This window comes from Diorhabda sublineata, chromosome 2, assembly GCF_026230105.1.
Source record: "Diorhabda sublineata isolate icDioSubl1.1 chromosome 2, icDioSubl1.1, whole genome shotgun sequence".
Classification (NCBI taxonomy): domain Eukaryota; kingdom Metazoa; phylum Arthropoda; class Insecta; order Coleoptera; family Chrysomelidae; genus Diorhabda; species Diorhabda sublineata.
Window position 1 is genome coordinate 39,105,667 of NC_079475.1, and position 22,813 is coordinate 39,128,479.

General features: G+C 31.1%; 1 protein-coding gene across 3 annotated transcripts in view; it reads left to right on the forward strand.

Moving 5' to 3' along the window:
• Positions 1 to 22,813, forward strand: part of LOC130452902 (longitudinals lacking protein, isoforms A/B/D/L-like) — a 625,711-nt gene that overhangs the window by 480,322 nt on the left and 122,576 nt on the right. The window contains exon 5 of one of the 3 annotated variants that reach the window (XM_056792410.1): positions 12,358 to 13,525. The exons of 1 other annotated variant lie outside the window; for it this stretch is intronic. In XM_056792410.1, the coding sequence (XP_056648388.1) occupies positions 12,358 to 13,022 (665 nt within the window). In that variant the 3' untranslated portion in view covers positions 13,023 to 13,525. Of the gene's footprint in view, positions 1 to 12,357; positions 13,526 to 17,287; positions 17,725 to 22,813 lie in introns of those variants that run through there. One more of the 3 variants, XM_056792415.1, reaches the window with a different exon arrangement.

The following is a 22,813-nucleotide window of genomic DNA, read 5'->3' on the forward strand; positions in this document are numbered from 1 at the left end:
AATATCCCCTAATAATAATCGCCTTAATCACTTTTTCATATATTTATAGCTCAATTATTCAACTTTGGTGCTAGTTAATCGTTGGGTTACATTTGAACGTCTTCATATGTATGATGGAGCCTTGGTATCTTCTCATCAGTATTGTGGTCGATGTTTTCATTTTAAATTTCACCGAATTGACTTATTATTCTAACTCATGATTATTACTCATCATCCAAAGATATTGAATCAATCATAATTTGGATTAGATCAGTTCTTTTACGAAATCTGTAGCCAGCTGTCTTTGGTTTGTGACTCCTGTCCAATTACTGATGCTTCAAAGTAACCACTTTCTCTTTATTTTGCTCTTCGTACAAATTCTTTCAAATGTTGGTTATAAATCGTAGAATCCAACGCTGAAATCTGGCGACTTCACTGGCGAAAAAGTCTTCAAGTTTTCATGTATTGATTTTACATTTTTCACTTCAACGTATTTCATTCCATCATCGATAATTTTGTTACTAACTTTACCACACATAGATGTTGGTTGTAAACAATACTAACTGTAGAATCAAACGCTGTTAAATCTGGAGACATCGCTGGCTAAAAAATCTTTAATCATTCATCTATTGATTATATAGTAAAAGCATTTTCTAAATGTTACTTCAGCTTCGACGTACTATGACATGTATCTGGTACATTATCAAGATTTTGTTCATTCCATCATCGATAATTTTGTTACTTATTGTACCACTGAACAGAACTTTTCCTTGTAATATTAATAATAATATAATTTCCTTTATGTTGCAAATTTAAGTGGACTTTTTGTATAATTTTTTTGTAATTTAACGCTTAGTATTTGTAATTAATTAAGTACCTTTGATATATTCCTGTCAAATGTAATACAACATATTTTTTTCTCCATTCAAATCATAATATAATAACTTGTAGAACATAGAAATCAGAGGGAATCAGATCAGTTAATATTGTAGAACGAAGCCACGTCTACTTGTCTAGCGACCAAGCGAGATTATTATTTAATAATGTGTGCATATTACTGATGAATTTATTTGCATACTGTCAGTGGTTTCTCTAAATTGATAATGACAATTTTTGATTTGAAAGGTTTTTTGCTTGGTTGTTAATTCAAATCAATCGATTGTTTCCTTTTTTTTATACTAAACTAAACCAGAATCTGAAATTAACTTTTTATGGAAACTTCTCTGAAATTTCTGCACTTTTCACTTAGTTATTTTAAATATCCATTACTTAAAATGTAAAGTAAGATTCGCAGTAGTTTCAAACTTCTTATTTTATCTCTATAGTTCCTAGAACCACTCAATGATAAACTTTAAATAATTACTAGTGTAGAATGTTTTGACACCGGTTGACAATGCTGTATCTTTGTTTTATTATTGAATTACTTGTTCCTTTCATCATCCTAGCTCTAGGTTATCATCATCTCCCGTGGTCGATCTCTTCTCCATGTTTGATTTGGAGATTTATTCCTTTTTGTTTTTACCAGTCTGTCCGTACCGCCGTCATCAGATTTATATGTTGATTCCATTATTTTTTACGCTGTGATATCCATTCATTAATGTCATCCACGTCACATAATCGTCTGATGTTTTCTCGATGTTTTTCTTGAAATCCATTTATGTAGTCTTCAAGAGCTGCTTCGTTTTTTATGTTTCTTGCCTTGTTGTTTCTTGTATTAGGTGTTTGTTTCGCCCTATTACGTTCTGAAGACATCTTATTTGCTCCGGGTACTTGTCCTCTTACCTATTCAATTCTAAGGTACTTTAGTTCAATTCTTTGGTGGGATATTTATCTATCCTTTTGATGTTGTCAGACATATATATGGATATTCCTGTGAGATTAAAAGTATCTAATAATCTTTCAAGGTCATCTTCATTTTTGGCACATATCATTGCGCCACGGACATAGCTCAGAATTTTGGTTTTACTTTTTAAAGCACTGTATAATATATACCTATTGTTTAATAGAAGAACAGGCACTTGAACAACATGCTTTTTGTTTGAAAGTGAACCAATTTCTGTTGACGAGACTCATTATTTTGATAAAACAGTTTTCCTAATTCATCCTTCTCGATGTATAATCAAATTATTTTGAAAATTGGAATTTTTATAATGACCGATGCTCAACGAAAACCTTTAATTACCTTCAATAAAAAAATTTTTATTATTTGTAAAACTATTAATGTCAGTTATAGTAGATGAGAACATCTCCATATATACAGAACAAGAAAACTTGTTATTGGAGAAGAATTTTCAGGATTAATATATTTAAAAATCCAGTTTATTTTAACAAAAATCATGCAAATTTTACACTACTAGGTATTTGAGGTTTTTCAATGTGCTTTTCTGGGTGGAGTGGAAAAAGATGAAAATTCAGTCTTTTCACTTTCAAAATTTGAATCAAACTCGATATATTTGGTGTTCGAATTTTGCTGATATATATTTGTGAGGATTTTTTACTTCATATACTTTTTTTATATCATTTTGAATTAAATCGTCTTAATTTTAGATTTCCTTCAATTGAAAATTGGTATTTAAACTTATAAAATGATAAAAATCGTGACTATTTTGGTCTTAATCAAAATTTATTTTGAAATTGACAATTTGTATAAATATACTAATCACTAGATCACCTACAACATGAATAGTTACCTTGAAATATACATAATTGATTGATTCGTCGTTTCTTGGTGGGTGCTTTTTCATCCATATCAATCTGTTTTAAGAATTTTTGTATTTTTATAATAAAATGTTAAAATTTTGCTCAATACTTCATGATTTGTTATTTTTCTTTATCGTATTGATGACTTCGTCTATTTTCTAAAGACTGAGATGTCTGTCCTATGTACACAGTATCTGATATATTATTTCTTTTATTATTGGGTACTTTAGATATTGATGAAATATTTGAAGAATGTATTATATCTTTTATGACTTATCTTATTAAAATAATTTGATAGTTGTTGGTCCCTTGTACCTGTGATAATAAGAGGTGTTTCACATTTTGATGTTTAGGTTCTGTTTTGTTCATTATTTGATTATAATCTCTGCTCATATTTATTTTGAATGTGTTATTAATCATTCTTTTAGAATATAGATATTGCAATTTTTACTTTTTGGATAGCTAAGCATCTAAATTCAAGATTTGAAACCTGATACAACAATATTTGTTTTATAAACCATTTTGTTTTTATCTTATTATTAATTTCATGTAATGTGACATCAATTTTGTTCAATCTCGCTAGTGGATTGGAGTTATTATGATAAAAATGAAATTTAAAACTCATATTTTTTGGTATTTTGGTAATTATTAAGTGTGTTGTAGGTGTCAATTGAAGGAGACATAAAATTAAGACGATAAAATATGGGTATCTAATTAATTTTATTTTTTATCATGTCACTTTTTAAGAAAATTATTATACTACATCTACAATTGTTTGATGTTAATTCACCTAATAAATATTTACTCACTAAACACGATGAATTCATTTCGCTACACCGCCCATTTTCACCCTTCGTCGTGTCTGTAATTTTTCATAAACAATAAATCACAAAATAGGAACATTTTTTGTTTTGATACAATTTGTACACCAATAATGGAGAGAGAATGGAAGCTCTACTCAAAACTGTATTTTTATCTATTGAAATGGAAGATCCGTTCATTGTAATTAAATTAGATCAGCTTCATTTTGATCTAAGGTAGTATCTACTTCCACCAAATACTTTAAAACAGACAAACACGGATGTCGAATTTGTTTCATACTAAATAGATGCTTCTAAGTAAGAATACAATCTAGGGAAATGGATAGACCGCCTAAACATTCAAATTGGTAATCAGATGGTTCCAAAACCCACCAGGTGAGATGATAGATTATCTGAAGCTGATGCCAAATACTCATCCTAATGCTCCTGTACTATAAATCGATTAAACCTGGAGATAAATTATCCAAAATGTGATACACCACTTCGTTTGAATCCTGAGTCAGTTATCACAGTTTCTATGTTATCAATTCAAACAACAATGCCGGTAAAAACTTGTTCTCTTGAATAATGAGAAAGATTGTATAAGACACTAAAAGAGAAACACTTTCCGGGCTCAATCATTTTAAACCATCGTACCATCACATCAGGATTACCTTTAAAAAAATCTGCTCACCAAATTTAATCATTGATAGATGTTTCAATCTCCTTTGAATTTCGGAAGTTTCAGTATCTTGTGGGCCACAATATCAGATTAATAAAAGTTAAATTTCCTCAAAACCAAACTAACTAACATAGACTCATCTGTGGTCCAAGTTGTGGATCTACCGTTGTTGAAGTTGTAGTAGTTTTTAGTATTTTCTCAAGTAGTTTTTCTGCCTCGGATATGGCAACTGCAGAGCTGCGCAAAAAATTAAATAAGAAAGGAAACGGTTGCTTCAATAAACATTTTGTACACCAAGAATCCTTGGTAATCTCGAGCGATCATCTTGACCCATTGTGGTCCTACTCACTCGTCCTATGTCTTCGCGTATGACTGGTAACACCGAACACACTAGATCACCGAAGACCAAAAACGATTATTTTAATCGCAATTTAGATATGTAACTTGTAACTCCAAAACCACTCGAACAAATTCCTTATTATGGGATTGATTCGTTTAGTACAAAGTTGGTTTCGAATTCATTTACTCTGCACCTTCAGTAAATGATCAATTAGCAGTGATATAATTTCTATTATTTTATTTCCATTTAGGTTAATACTCTGTTACATTCGTGCACAATACGTCAATTCTTTATATTGTTTTATAGAATCAATTTCTAGGATGACTTTGTTCTATTCTAGAACCGAATTATCGAGAAATCCGTTTTGTATAAATACGTGCTTGTTTATCAGCGAGTGTATGATGATTTCTGAACTAATTCAGAGAATATTTAAGATATTACCGCAGTTTTTGCCTTTAATATTGTAGACCTAATATTTTTTTGCAAATTACTGTATTGTAGTATTGATTAATATTTATTTTTAGATGAATTTGTATGCAGAGTATGTGAAAAAACGTATAAATCGAGAGGTTCACTCTCTAGACATAAGAAATATTTCTGTGTTAAAAAATCTAATCCGATAAGCGGGTTTAGTAAAAAATCACAAGGCGATTTCGAATGTAACAAATGCGGTAGATCCTACAAATCGTCCTTTACTGTTAAGCGTCACATTAGATACGAATGCGAACAGAAACCGAATATGAAATGTCCGGTTGTGACATGTCATTATAAATCTAATTATGAATACAGAGTCGCACTTCATTGTAGAATGGTACATAAACTAATTTTTTCGACCGAAAATATTTAATCTTCCAATTAATATCAACATTTTGATTATAACCCAAAGATCTTAATATTGATGTACACGGTGATAGTTATTCATAGGATTTGGGGCACTATAACTATGATTAGAATCTCTGAGACTTGCCCAACGGATGCACTAGACGTGATTTTAAATTTCCATCTTTTAATATATCACTGGAAAGCGTGGAGGGATGAGAACTTTCCTCAGATAGTGATAATATCTGGAAGAGAGATGACAGATTCATTGTCAGCACATCGTTGAGAAATCGGGTTCCTACTGGTGTTCAACCCGAGGACAGAGAAACGCGATGAGTGGCTGTGAGTAGCTGAACACTCAGAAGAAGATTTTAGATAGTTAACTAAAAATCACCCCAACCCACCGAGTAGTCCATGTATGACTTGCCAGAGTTTTGTCCACTTCTTAGCCAAAAGCAGAGTGTGTCTGGTAGACCTGTAGAAAACGTGGCTTTTGGAGGAGGTTCCTGGATGGTTTCGGAGGACATTTCAGTGGAAGTGAAAACCGATTTTATTTTTATTGAAACTGGCGGTAGAGCGGGGAAATATATAGAATAACTTTTAGGGGATTTTGTCGTTCCCTAGCTCGCACTTCCTCCACGATTCCAGCTGATTGGCTTATCTGAAACACAAAAAATGGCGTTCTAATATATAAGCCTGAATGCACGAAACGGACTATTATCAAAAGAATATACAAAAAATTGGACTTTTAGTACAAATTTGAAATAAAAGTTGCGTTTTTTTTTTGTTTTTTACTATAAAAAAATCGAAATTTTAGAAATTTTCGATTGATAATAGCCGTTTTTGAGATACGATGGAGGAAAGTTTAAAAAACACAATTTTGAGAAAAACGCGTTTAAATTTTCAAGTCCATTTGAAGCTATGAACCTCAATCGGCGATGCCTGGTCCATATTTAATAATAGAAATTTCTGTTTAAGCCTGTCAAAACTTGTATAAAAGGTATAAGCACAGCTCTTCTTTTACCTGCTGTATCTTTAAAACGACTTCGAATTTTCAAAAATCACTTTACTACCGTATTCTAGACATGTTAAGAAAGCAATTTATTTAAAAAAATCGATTTTTTGAGCCCATCATATGAGATGACCCCCTTAAACAAATCGAGTAAATAAATTTATTCGATCCATGAAATAGCGATTGGAAGCTGTTATTAGGGCCACGGGAAGGAAGTTTATCTCAAATAAATAATAATTTTCACGAATTTATCTCGTGTTTTCTTTACTTTTAATTATATTTGTTTTTCATTGTTCAAGATTCCTTTTCGTTTGATATTTTTTTACTAAAAAAATAATTCAATATCAACATAAAACACTCAATATAAAGCTAAGCTTTGAGATACACAAATTAGGAAAAGAATGGAAGCTACAGATTCTAGATTACTAGAGATTTTTGAACGCGAGCGTGTGATTTGAGTCGTTTTATTTTCTCACGAGTGTATATGGAATAGAAGAAGGTATTCATTGTAAACGAACTACCACAAACGTATTTCACATAGCTATCAGATATCCAATATCGTTGATTTGGGAATGCTTGGACACGTTAAAGGACAGAGAAAAGTTACATTCCAATGGGTCCTCAAACGCACTTATTTAAATGAATAACAGCTATGGATGGAGTATTGTATGTGACATGTCCAAAAGTAAGACCAAACTCGCGAAACTGCTTTTGTGTTTTAGTAATTGAAAAAGTTTTCTAAAAATTTTTCTACATTTCAATGTTTTCCTTATGTAAGTGACACGATGTTCGACAGTATGCAATTCAATTACGAATGTTTAATTGTGTTTTAATACCTCTTGTAATTTTTTTGAATAAATAATTACAATTTGTGATAATTTTTTCAGAATGTCTTTTTATGGCGAACGGTTTCCTTGACATATATGTTTAAAGATGTATAAATATCGACCTTTTTGTTAAAAATCTATTGAAAAATTCATTGCTGCTATCTTTAAATTGTACAGGTTGTACTTCCCTTCAATATAATCCCCTCCTCCCGCCACACACATCTCCATTGATCAAAGTAGTGCTGGAAGTCTCCTTTGGTGAGGGCTTTTAAGAGCTCTGTCGTTTTTTGCTTTACCGCTTCTATCGACTCAAATCGGGTCCCTTTCAAGGCAAATCTTTTTTCTAACCTTTCAAGGAAATCTGAACAGACCCGTTGACGCAAGAGTTATAGGTCAGGAATCAGATTTTTTGACAAAAACATCGCACAGACTTTTGTCATGTGTAATTCCTCGTGTAAAATTTTTCTAACCGTTTCTTTATCGGCGTTTATAGCCTCGGTAATCATCCTGAAGCTCATTCGACGATCTGCACGCACAATTTGGTTGATTTTGGTCATTATTTTCGGATTTGAAACCGTCACAGGTCGACCTGGGCTCTGGTCTTCTTCAGGCCCTCACTAAAGCGCTTACACCACTCAAAAATTGTACCCATAGGCCTCTTGCAACAATTTATAGCACTCAGTCGGAGTTTTTTTTCAATTTAACGAGAAATTGGAGATTATAGAACATATTTTGATTATCTTTTTTGGAATTAGGTCTTCAACTACTCATAAGAATGATTTATATTGAAAACAGTTATTTTCAGGATCCATTATATGCCAAGGGTGCAATAAAAGCTACTCAAAGAAAACTTCTCTATATTATCACCAATTAAGATATTGCGGAAAAGATCCTAACAAGTTTTGTCCTCTAGAATTTTGTTATTACAAGACTCATATTATCGGTAATCTGAAAAGACATTGTCGTTCTCGTCATAACATTGTTATTTGAAATATAAAATATATTATGAAATATTATCGTCTATTACTTCCAATTGAAACTATCGATAACCTAATTGAATTGGTTTTAATACTACAATATTAGATATTTCCGAAACATTCATTATTTTTCTGTTTTAGGGTTGGAAAAATTATTCGAATGTCCGACCTGCGGACGAAAATATAAACACCACAGTACGTTATTAAGACACGTAAAAAACGAATGCGGTAAAGAGGGAAACGACGTCTGCCCTTATTGTTTCAAAACGTTCAAACATAATTTTAATTTGAAGAGACATATAATCAGTTTACATATTTCAAATAAAACTGAATTGCAATGAATACCGTTGCTGGTCTATTTAATTCCGAATTACTCGTTGAAGATATCTTTGTTTTTAAGGAAACTATTGAAAAAATAAAATACATGATTTATTTTATTCCATAGCGTTTTCTTTAATATAATTTTCATTCTAATCACGAGGTTTGTTCAACCTAAATTACTCGTAGAACCAAAACATTTTGTTCCAGTGTGGGAAGAAATGTCTTGGAAATGGAAAATCCACAAGAAAGGTAGCAGAAACCAGTGCAAAAACTATGAAGAAATTATATACAGGATGATTGATTACTGTGATAAAGTTCAGTGACTCCTTTGTCCTTTGAGATATCAATTTCAAAATTTGGAGGATTATAGCCATCATTAATCCTTACATTTTAAAATAATTCACAATTTTACAAGGTGTTCCCTATATTTGCTTGCATGTGGGCATTTGAAAAGTTATAACCAATTTTCCATAAAAATCATAACAATTCCAATACCCTGTACAATGTAAGAGAAATTCAAAAAATGAAGATTTATTGCGACCAAACCATTCGAAAAATTCTAGAAAAATATTTCGTTAATATTCGTTGAATCTAATACAGGGTTAATCAAAATACCAATACATTATTTTCTCTGTTATTTCAAATGGATCACCCTATATTATAATTATAGTACTTATTTGAAAAAACAGTGACTTAATATTGTAAAACAATTTTCAAAAAATGTTAAGTACAATATGTACAGGTACGATAATGGCCGTTGTTAGCGGGAGCTCACAACACGTGTTTATTTACATGAGAGTAAAAACTGACTCACAGTTATTAATAAATAGTTATTGCACTGGAACTTAGTGATAAATTTAGGATAAGAGTAAAATAAACATGAGATTAGCACAGAAAAATCAAAATGCATACGTATAACAGTCACTGCTACGATCGATACAAAAAGGAAATTAAAATTATAAATAAAAATTTAATTTTTAAATTTAAAAACTTTCTTTTTATCATTGCTGTTTTGTATTGTAGAGATTGAATTGCAAATACAAAGAAAAATTCAAATAAATTACAGGAAAAACTATCCTATATACTACAGTATACATAGACGTCTTGATTATCACAATATGTGTTCGAGATGACCTCCAATAATATGTATACATCCTTGGAAGCGATAATTGAAAAAAGTTTTCTAGAAAAATGAGTCCATTTTATTGAAATCTGGTAACCTTTGTGGCCACTGTGCTTGTCCATTTCTCCCGATTCATCTTTCAACAAATAGTTCATTTAATTCACAATTAATTAATTAATTAGCGTGAGCAGGCGCGCCATCATGCAAAAACCACATCCTTTGGCGTGTACGAAGTGTTCCTCAAAAAATGGTATGAATTAGTTGATGAAAAATAGTGGAAGTTTTGCCTGTTTACACAACCATATTTATTAAACGTTAAATCACCAAATAGAATATAGTCGAGAAATTTTTCATAAAGCCCACCTACAACATGGTAGTGTTTCTTCAAATTTAACTTCAGTTCATTCCCGTTGCAAATTAGGGTGGATTTTGTTTGTGTCAAGGACTCTTTGTACTCCGTGGTAGCTCAGTTCTTGTTCAATAGAAATACTCCTTACCCTTGTGAGTAGGTTACCAGTAACTACCACCACAACATTAATTACATTTTCTTGTGTTACAGAAGTTTTTAATTGAATCAATATTTTCAAGCTTGCTCTTATAGGTTGCCGCCTTTCAGGAAAACGTTCATTCTGATAGGCTGGTTTTAAGGCTAAGACCTAAATGATACATTTTAGTAATCCACGCATGAGTATTTTGTGAAAAAACTAAACACAGTAATTTGTTTTTTTTTTTAATATTGTTTCTTGTAGGTTCTTGTTACACTTGCAGTGGTTGTTATAGACAATATAGACACAGTCAATCGCTCTATAAACATAAGAAATACGAATGCGGAAAAACCCCACAATTCAAATGCGATTTTCCCGGTTGTACTTATACGTGTAAAATCAAAGGAAATCTCACTTCCCATCAAAAAAGACATAACGAAAAAAATTCTTCTCCTATTTTGGCTGTCAATCGTTATAATATTTAATGTAAAAAGTTCGTACTTAAAATTTTCAGTGTATGAATATCTCCATGAAATTTTCATTTAAAATTACTACATTTTTATATATTTTTTCACGCCCTTTAGGTGAGGCTACATCAAACACTAGCAGATTTACCTCTTCAAATTTTTGGAGATAACAAAACTCAATTTTTAATACGGTTCTGTTGAAAAAGGATCTGTTTTCAGTAAAATAGTAAATTCAAAGTGTTATCAGTGTGTGAAATATTTAAGATTATGGAAAACTAAAATAAGTCCCTCTAAATATACAATGTGAAACAATGAATATTTGGCAAGAACCACGAAATCATCTCGAGACTGTTATTTTTGTAGCGTAAACTTGAACCATTTGAAAAATTCCAAGTTTCAGCTACCTTCAACGACCTTTAAAACTAGATATTGAAGGACCCAGCTCATCATGTAATGATGCTGATTTTGAAGTAGTCAAATGAACCAAAATCTTCTTCCCAAAATGTGTTAGATTGATAGCATCTAAAATGGAAGAAAAAATGTGCTTTCCTTGGAAACTATAATAAGTTTTTTCCGTGGAAAAGATATGGAAATAAATACGCTGTGAAATTGTGAAATTTCGGTAGTTTGGACCAAAATAAAATTTGCAAACTTCTTTCGAACTAAAAAAGGATAAGAAACTAGCTTCTGAGAAAGAAAGCTGGTATCGAAATTGTCTTTCTACCATTACATATAAAACTGGAACCATTTGATAAATCACTAGATGCGGAAACTGCTTTTCCCACATTTGCCAAAATCTCCACGCCATCAGGATTATGAGTCATGTGACTGTTCTTGGTCGCTGATACGTCATTTTCCAAAGTCCACACATCAAAGAAGTTTTTAGAACTTAAGTTTTATATACACATTGGTATATCATAAATAGCCAGCATCTTGCAAGGCAAAATATTTGGATAAAGAAGTCCAAAGAAGATGAATAAGAAGAAGAATATAGCAACTAACAGCTGATTTTGTTTTCCATTGTCTATGGAATGGAATATTATACCTAAAACTATCCAAGACTAAACTCGTTTTTGCCTTCTTTTCAGCAGGTCTCTTCACAATCCACAATCTTAACTTTTTCCTATTTCTGGAGTGTACTGGCGGATTCAGATTTCATCTGAAGTTAGATCTAACTCATTTTGCTTAAACAGTTTTCCTCAGTGTAGTTGATACGGTCACGCTGCTCAAAATTTTACGGTCGTGAATGATGAGCAGCTCTATACTCAATTATCCGATTTTCAAACAATTAAACCTCGTAGTTTGATGAAGCCTCTCCTTTAGAAAATAATGTTCAAATATAACGATCCTATATTTTTGTAAATTTCGATTAAATAATAAATGTTAGTTGATGTTTATAGTTTTAATATGTAATTCCTACTTTAACAAAGTTCACTAAAAAAACAGTAATAAAAATTAATGTCATTTTGAACTCTAAATTCAAGTTATAAGACAAAAATTATTTTCATAGTTCTTCATAGCTCCAAAACGTAATTTGAAGGCATCAAGCATTTCTACAGATGTAGAAAAGCGTTGACCTAACAATTTTTTTTCAATCTGCGGGACTAAGAAGAAATCATTGGGTTCCAAATGAGGACTGTACGGTGGATGAACCATAAATTCGATTTGTTTCAAACACTTCTGATAAATAAATGCTGTTGTACCGTTCAGAATTTACCGTTCTACGTTGCTCTAATAAGAAAAAACTTTTTTATATAATTTAGATTTGCACATGATCGAATGAAGGCATACTATGTATCAGTACTCTAATAATAAATTTTTTTAGGTTATATGGAAGGCAGTAGTGGTTCTTCTGACGTGACTACTCCTAATCACGAATTAGTGTGTAATGGAAACAATAACGAAGGAGCAAAAAAGAGAAAAAGAACTAAACAAACCTATCAATCTATGCGATTATTCAATACAAAACGTATAAAAAATAGATGCTCAAAGTGTGCTTCGTTTGTTAATAAAGAAATTAATTTGTGTCGAAAATGCGATCATCAGATAATAAAAGAAAATTTCATTATACTTCCAAAAAGAAAATCGAACAAATCTTTTAAAACCACTAAATTCAGAAAACCCGATAGAGCTTCTTCAAGGATAAATCCTTCGATAGGATCAGACTCACTTAAATCTAGATATAGCTATGATTATGGACCAAAATGCGAACCTTGTATTTTATTGAAAGAGACCAATCAACCAGCTTGTGAAAATTGTCATAGAAACAGAATTTGGACAAATAACTCTGAAAACGAATCTGGACAAGATGCACTATTGAAGATAATTAATACCAATACAGAAAACGAAACTGGACTCGAAAGAGTTAATACTGATGCTTCCAATGAAGCTAACAACAATGTAGAAGAAGATAATAACGATGATGGTTCTAGTGACGAGATGGAATATGTTTCGTTGAATGATCTTCTTGCAGGAAATGTAGGCTTATGAAATACATTAAATTAAATATTATAATTTTACTTATCAAGTATTTATATATTAGTTTTTTTGTCTTTAAGGCATCATTTACCACACATTACAATTTATTTCTTAAGACGATTTTCCTTACTGAAAAAATTATTTATTTCATTACCTTCCTTTAAAATATTCTTTTCAACACCCAGGCAGACGAAGAGACCACAAGTGGTTCTATAAATCAATGGTTGATATAAAGGAATAAGATATCAAAAAATGGATACGAATTCCACCATATCTACCGGATTTAAACTCGTTTGAACTGGTCTTAAACAATATGTGGAGATTAGATACATAATATCTTTGGTTTAAATTATATTGTTACACGTTATTTTGCATTTTCAAGACCCATTTATCGATATCCCAGATAATTAGACCTAACCAGAAAATGGATTCGTTCCTCAGTTTTCTTAATAACTTCAGCAGACACTTCTTAACCATGTAAATTGGATTTTAATAAATTAAAACGTGAAACACAAGATATTTTTGATTTTTTTTCCTTTTTCAGTATGACTCCCATAACCTAAAAACAGATCCCCTAAAATAAAACATTTCGGTTAATTCATAAATCAAATTCAAAAAGCCATACCAGATGTACTAGTACAGGCTTCTAGGACTTCGATAAACGGATTCTATGATTTAAAAAACGCCAAACTAACGTATTTTCATTATAATAATCTAAAAAATATTAATTCTTTGTATTAATTCAAGAAATTTCATTAGATTTGGCAACGTTTTCCAAACTGTCTGTACACGTACGTCATAACCACATTTTCTACATAAAATTTGCAAACTTTGAGGTTATGTAATTCTTTTTTTTCGGTGTGTAATGCAATCGTGGTAAAATTTATATCAATTTTAGGTCTGGAGTATTCATGCAAGAGTTGTTTCAAACGATATAAATATCAATCATCCCTTTATAACCACGTCAAATTTGAATGCGGAAAGGAACCCCAATTTGCTTGTGGTTTGTGTACTTATAGCTCAAAGCGAAAATATAATTTGAATGCGCATTTGAAAACCGTACATAAAACATTTTGAAACGCATTGAACAGTTTTGTATCCAATAGAAATAAATTACTAGATTATGCTGATTTTTCTTTAATTTATACCAGACTCCTCAAGGTATAAATTAACTTGTCTTCAAGTGAAATTCCACAAAAATTCCTTCCTTTACTGTTACATGTAACATTTCCCCGAAACAAAATTACAAATGAAGGCTATACTGCTTTGTTTGCAGTAGCAAGAGGTACTAGATTCGTTAAATAAGGTTACACGATAAAAGCTGTTGAAAGCTTATGTTTGGGGCAACTTTTTACTCATAAATATCTCTACAAGTTGTTGGTTTCGGTTGTTTTAACTAAAGCACGTACCAACTAGGAAGAGGTTGTACAGTTTTAATGAAAAAATAATGACATAGTTAAAAATAATCAAGGACAATAAAAAAACTGTATTTCAACTTTCCAAATGTCTGGAAAAAAATAATACCTCTCAGAATTGAAAGAAGTGGAATAAGTTTCATGAGCTTTTTTAAAAGAAGCAAATTTTGGTGCAAAACTTGCTGCAAAATTTTGGGCAGTTTGAATGACGACAAGCTCTTTGATGACTTGTAAAAACTGCGACAACCAACGATATCAGTTTACCAAATGGTACTGGACGCCAATAGGATTGAGATTAAAGAGATAGAAGAGGCTATAGGTATCGGAAAAAAACGACGGCATCTGTAGAAAAAGAAAGTTTGAGCAACGCATCTTCTCACACCTCACTACCCACTTCACCAAATCCGACCTTCAGCGATTTTTCCTATTTCCAAACCTCAAAGTTTCACTTACAGGAGAAAAAAACGTTGAAGACGTTACAGTATACATATACACCTACTTTGAAGAGGAAGAAGAATCAATTTCATACAGTTCATTTCAGATCTTCATCAACTACTATGCAGTCAATTTTTCTTTTTATTGATCCAATTGGTAAGTATGTCAATTTGTGTCCCGCCAGATATGTCAGACGTAGCTCAGCTCTTGTTAATGCATGGAGAGTTGTGAAAATTTTTCGTTTTTATAAACATGATAATTGAATATTTTATTTAGATTATTATTTCATCAACGCTGAAGGAATGTACGGTTGTAAGAGATGCAAATCGTCGTATATGCATAAAGCAAATTTAAGCCGCCACATTAGATGGGAATGTGGCGGCGAAAGAAAATTTAGTTGCAGTAATTGTCAACGGAAGTTTAAGCAGAAATCTCATCTACAGTATCACGTGAAATCAAGAAATTGCTACAAAACACGACTACTAGTTTTAAGTCGACAAAATTGATTTGGTTATGTTCTGAAATGTTTCATAAATAAATAGATAATTCGTTTTTGTTTTTATTAATTTGTTTAACATTTTAGTATACTGGCGAAACTATTACACTCGTTGAAGCTTCCATTTTGTGTAAACCAATACTAGTATAAACTACTTGTGTGTAAATTCTTCTTCTACTCTGTATATTTTAAGTTAGTAGTTTATCTATGTAATTTAATACTGTCAATAAGGTTCCAGTTTCTTATTTTTTGTCTGAAACTTAATAGATCCAAATATTCTTATACGGATAAAGATTTTTAAGAGGCTGTGATGAAAACCACGACCTCGACAACTAAAATTACGAGGGTGGTTCAAATATAAACCGGTATTTTGTTATAACGAATTATATTATCAAGTAACAGAGCTGGTATTTTATACAGTCTCCGTAACACTCTTTTCTCACCTCTTCGGAAGCTTTTTCGTGAAAATCTCTCAGCATGTCATGTAAACATTCGCGCACGGAAGGTAGGATGTTCCAGTGCTTTCCAACTTGAATCGTTCAAAGTTTCCATCGCACTTCGGTTTGGAATATCGCGTCGTTTTGATTTACCGTGTTTGTTTGGAGATTACTATAATACTGCACGTTCCCAGTTCGTTTTTCACTGAGAAAAATAACTGCAACTACTACTCTTATGTCCCAAAACACGTAATACCTTCCTGGCTTACAGAATAACCTTCGCTTCAACTGAGTCGCCTTCGTCTTTCTTTCTCCACTCGATAGACGCGCGTTTACGCACCAGAATACTCAAGTCTGAATAACACCAAGATGCTGACAAATTCAGTTCCTAGTCAGCCACAAAATGTGGACAACAAAGATATTCAAATGATGGGATATGAGATAAAAATTACTAGAGACAACCAAACCACAGAACTGTCTCGAAGAACTAGGATGGGCTTCTTTGGTAAATTGCGAGATGTGCCAATCGGCCTTGAGAGAAAAGCCTTTAACCAATGCGTCCTCCTAGTCCTGACTTATGGTGCGGAGACTCTGACATTAACTAGAACAGCCTAAAATGGAAAGGTCCATGCTCGGCATCACTAGGAGGTATAAGATAAGGAATAACGAATTTCGCAGACGATCTGGAGTTGAAGATATCATAGACCAAATATTGCAGTGTGCAAGACATGTTGCAAGGATACAAGATAACCGATTGACAAAAAGAATTCTAGATTGGAGACAGACGAAATCCAAGAAGACTTCCTACGAGATGGACTGACGATATTAAAAGAATACGGACAAATTGGTCAGAGCAGAGAAAACTGGAAGCACTTGGAGGAGGCCTATGTCTAAGGCTGAATGATGATGATACTCAAGTCTCGTCTGTGCTGCATATACTGCAAAGAATTCTCTTCCCCCTCTTCATATCGCTGCTGAAGACGCAGCGAGTGAATGTCTGTTCAAAACTCAGATGATTTAGCACCCATCTGGCTGAAATTTAGTACAGTACTGCGTGGGCTTCCCAAAATGAGTTTTTATACAGCGGCGACGTTCTCATCGGTCTGGGGTTCCGTTACTTATTGGTCATTCATACATTTGAGTCTTGTAGAGGCAACAGACATTAGTACATCTTTCTCGCACTAAAAAGTGAGGTTATACGAGCGCATTTATTCAAAAATGGCGATTTATATTTGAATCACCCTCGTATATTCATTAATGTTAATGAACAAATATGTTTCATAACTTACAAGGGATGTTTAAAGACTAAAATCAACCTCAGTTATTCCAAAGTACTGCGCGTGTATAAAAATCGAAGTAAAAAACTCAAAAATTGAACATAGTTATTTAGATACGCTACTAACTTGAAAACTACTGCAAATTTCATTATCTTCTCTTTGGTAGAGGAACGAATCTTTGTTTTTTGTTTATCCTATATAATATTTTCTCTTGTAGGTAAAACGAAACGTGTAGATAACGCAAAATGGCCTTCGCATCTCGTTCTTCCTATGATGATATTGAAAGAAAACCTCGCTTTAGGCGTTAAAGAACCAAAATTAGAGCCGCCGGAAAGTCATTACGCTTCATTTATAGACGAGAAATGTTACGCTTGTTCGGAATGCGGTAAAACGTACAAAGTCAAAAGCTCTTTAACGAATCATAAAAAATGGGAATGCGGCAAGGAACCCAGATTCAAGTGTCCTTATTGTGATTATAAAGCTAAGCAAAAAGTCCATTTAACCAGACATTTGAGGAAGTTACATAAAATATTCAGCATCGATTCTGAATTGAATCAAAAAATTCTAAACGTATCGAATGATGGTGTTGATATTGGTGATGTAGATGGTGTTTCAAAAACTGAAACAAGCAATCAATAATATTTTTTCTATATCTAGATTATATTTACTAGTATCTAATTATATTGGTTACGAGGTTTGTTCTAAATGTACCCAATGAAATGTTATCATTTTATTAATGACAGTTTTTCAGTTTCAAACTATATATATACCATGTGATATTTCAAAAAAACTAAGAAAAAAACAATATTCAGTACAAATTTACAAATGCCAAAGCTTTTTCCAAATTTTCACACACTCGTTGTAAACTTCGACTGAAATGTCCTTCAATATCTTGAACGAATTACTTCGATAGATGGATTTCTAGTTTTGAAAATAGGAAAAAGTCGCAGAGATTGAATCTGGCGAATCCCGTGGCTATGAGTTGACGATCGTTACTTGTTTCGCCAAAAAATTAGTTACAGTTATACTGGAATGTAACTGCACATATATTTTTTTTGTTTCGAGCTCTTATTGTGTAAATTTTTGGAATTTACGATAGTTACACTATAAAATAATCATTAGATACTAGTAAATAATATATTTTTCTACATAGTTTTTTAAGAATTTTAAAGATATTTCCAAAGCAATACATTGACAATGATAAACGTTTTATAAGATTTTTCAATGTTATATTCTTTACATTCCATTTTATTATGAATGTATTTTCCTTCTAAAAAGACTGTCTTCCTAACCTCCTAAATTAGTTTTCGAATTACTTGATTCAAAACAAAATCATGATTTCTCCATTATACGTGCAGAAACAAAAATCTAATCAGAAGTAAGACAATGTTTTTTTAGTTTATCAATTCTTGTATCTTCATATCTAAATTTTAGTATGATTTTCTGAAAATTTCTCAATTTCTAGACATTATATATTGTAAATAAGCAAAGTTTGAGGTATTAACCAATTATTTTGTACCTCAATAATAGGGAACAAAAAATTATTTTCAAATGAAAAATACTAAACCCTCAATATCAAATACCAACCATCATTTTTATAAAAATACTATTTTATATATTAGGTTGGGAAAATTCTTTGAAACTCAATAAGAACTGTAGGTTTTATTGAAAAAATCTTCATATTTCGGGTTCTATCGATAAAAAATAGTTACAAGTCGATTTTTCCCAATTTTTTAACTTCTGTCAGCAATAATAATTCTTTTACAATTATTTCATTCTCTATATACTTCCTAATATTTTCTGAATACTATTTACATAACTTTAAACATTTCTCTTTTGATAACTAACATTGTTTCTTTGTAAACTGTTCCAAATTCTAACAAGCCGATATCAACAAATCTTTTATCTCCCTTAATTTGAATAATACTACAGTTTACAGTAAAACTGTCGCCGAAGAAATTTTAGCTATTGCTGACACCATCTGATCTCATATTTTCAACAATATTTTCCTGTATTTACTAAAATAAAAAATTGTGTGTGTGTGTGTCAGCTCCGACGCACGACTGGAGTTTACTCCTTAAGTTCAATAGTCTAACGAGACGCAAAAAGAGTTTATTTAACTTAAAAAAGATTGCTTGATTGCCAGAATATTTTGGGCTTCCTTCATTAATTTTTTTTTAATCTGTAAGCTCGCTGTCTCTCGGCTGGAGATTTTGGGGGTTTAGATTTTTTCCTAGTCAAAAAATATAAAATTAGAAAATTTATAAATGCATAATTATAAAAATTTTTACCGACTTTAAGAAAATTGATAAAAAAAGGTTTTTATAAACATTTTTTTTAAATTATTATAATTAATTTTTTATTTAAAATATAATATTATCTTAATAATTAACAAAAATGGTTATAAAAAGATAATTATGTCACTAAATCTTTTACATACAATAATAAATAGTACATAAAAATTATTTAAATAAGCTAAAAAATAACTTTTCGAAAGAAAATTATATAAAAACATTATTATAATGAAAAAATATTGTCGATTTTTCTGATAATATTATCGAATTATTGACTACAGTTGTTAATATTTAAAAATTATTTATAAAATAAATCATAATAACGTGGAAGAATTTATAGACATCGACAAAAAAATAAATTTTTGGTTATGTTAGAAATTTTCTATTTTATGTGGATGCGCTCGATAATTCATATTGGGTTGATTATCTAATTTTATGTGCCGTTTTCAAATATATATTTATATAAACTACATCGATAATTATTAAAATATTTAATAAATACAAATTACACATGCTCATACATATAATACATGAATTATAACATACCTTGCAACCACGTGTTTGTTAGATGTTCCGGCAATATCATCTACACCTCTTTCTGCCATAGTTATTTGAAAATATTTTCAGTTCACTTTAGCGGAACACAATGATAATAAAACTTCACAATGACAGCAATATAAGTATGTTGACACTGACAAATTAGAAAGTTGCGCATCATAGGATGCGCACCAAAAACGTAACGAGGTCATTCATGGATAGATTTTACTCCTCACATTTTTCTCATACCGGGCCCCTTATATATGCAAATCGATTCTTAAGGAGGAATCTCCAAAAACTTAACAAAAATTAATCATTTCTAATTTCTCGAAAACCGTCAAATTTTTTTAATTATAGCTGAAGGTTTTTTTATGTAATTTTCAGTCCTTATCTAGTGATTTAACAAACTGTTTCTTAATGTCCAGTTTCATATGTAATAGTGGAATGATAATCACGTCACAAGCTACTAATGAATTCTGGACTATATATTTTTCTTTCCAGGTTCCATATTTCCTTTGAAGACAAAATTTTTTTCATCTGATGCTCTTGTTTGACTCTATTGTCACCAGGAAAATTAGTGTATTGTTTCAAAGCCATTATCATCAACAAGTTTTTGACATGTCAACAAAATATAATACTGAAAAATAATGACGAAATTATTTCATAATATAAACATATTTTAGTGTCTGACAAAGCACATTCTTTTCTTTCAGTCTTGATCCTAGCAATTAGGAAGCTTGTTTGGAACGATTTAAATCCATTAAAACATCATCTTAATCATTTTGGAAAAATATTATGGCTCATTTGGCAAATCTTCAAAAACGTTTTATGTTGAACTTGATTCTTCATTGTCTTGTTCTAAAGATTCAGAACGGCGACGCTCACAAATAACTGACGTTCATTTGTAACCAGTTTGTCTTGAAAAACCTTTTTTCTACATGTTCATACAAAAAATGTCTAAAGCTTCTAAACAAGTCTAAATTATGTTTTTCACAATATATTTCTTTTAATGTTTTGCAAAATTTCTTCTTTATCAATGACTACTAAAAGACATTGACTTCATTATTACTGTGTAGAATTGAAGTTTACTATAACGTTCTAAAATCTGCCAACGAATTCCATTTTTGAACAAAACCTAGCCTTTGATTTTGCATTTCAACTTTGATGAATCAAGTACCTGCAAATTGGTTTTAACGAGGATTTATGAAAAGCAACTCCACGATAAATATTCATATATCAATCCAGTTAATACATAAATGTTACAAACATAAAATAGACAAAAATATCTTATTTTTTGATTTGAAACAAGTAGTTGAACTTAAATAACAAAAAAAACTTAGTAGAGACAAAATAATTTGAATAACGAAAACTAATTGGATGTTTGTATAATATTGCTTGTAAAAAAATCTGTCTGTTAGTAAATTTTATATTGAAAAAATAGATAGAAAGTGAGTGAGAAGTTGAAAAAATAACAAAAACATTCAAATCCAATTGTCGTGTATTTGTTCTTGCTTTTATTTTTTATTTCATACTCGCTCTCTTTCCAGTTAAGTTATTCATAAAAAATTAGAAGTTTATTGTTTTGTTATAAATATATTTCATATATATATATTTTTTTTTGGTTGTGGTGAGCTCTATATTTCACTAACTAAACATTAGTTTCTTGCCGTTTCTTAATATTTCAATCAAGATAAATAAAAAAGCTTCATACGAAAGTAGCGTGGAACCAATGAAATTTTTTTGAAATTATTTCACAAATTGAACTACACATACAAAACATATTGAATGCAACTTCATCATAACTATAGTATAAAAAAATTCAAATTAAAATATATTTTAAAAATGTTTGGAATTATTCAAACCACCGAGGGGAGACTTAGGGCAGATTTATTTATTAAGACGTGAATATATACCACATTTTCACGTCCCTACAATGATACACAGTATGTAACGACAGTTGACAGATGATGGACATCATAAAGCAAACGACAGATGACGGAAACGACAGTTGACGGGTGGATTATCGACAATAGAGCACGCACGGCAGTTCACAAATATAAAACACACGATAGATAGCAAAAACGACAGATGACAGAGAATACAAGACAATTGACAAATGGCACAGAACGACTATTTACACTGCTGATCTAATCAAAATATCGTTATATGGTTTTGATAAATATCAGACAACAATTATTAAAATAATAACGAAAACAAATCATCTATGAATACGATTGTGTGAAATCAACATCTTTCTTGTCGTGTCTATCTAACAGTGATAATCTTGAAGATATTTCATCTCACAAGTATGCTCCAAACTTGAAAGAGTTTTAGCTACTTGGACTCTAATTTCAGCATTTATAAATACGCATTTCTCACGATTTGTGAAGTTACTTTTATATTTCGAGCTTCAGTTAACTTTTCATAAAACTGTTTTGCTGCTATATGTTTTCTTCGTAAAGCTTACAGTCGCCAAAGTGGATTATCTGCAGGTGTAGTTGCCTGATCGAGCACTGGCATTCTATGATATCTTCCAGTCTGAATTTTTGTTAGTTTCTAGTAGTGTAATGCGATAGTTTTTTGGCTGAGTGTATTTAAAGATAATGAGAAGAATATCTCGACGTTTTCAATATGAAAATATATAGAGTTGCATTCATTATGTTATCCACCCTGTAAATATCTCATTCTGTGAAATTTTTCTGAAAAATCGATTGATGCTCTTTTAAAAAACATTTTTTTTTGTATATATACAGTGCTCAATATATGATAAAGACACTAAATATTTTATATAGCCTCCTTTGTTTCAATTTCTTTCTTCTGTGGTAAGTTCTTCACTTGGTTTGGGAAAGAGAGACAACAACAGGAATTAGTCACTAAAATAACATAATTTGAGGTAACAAAAACTTCATTTT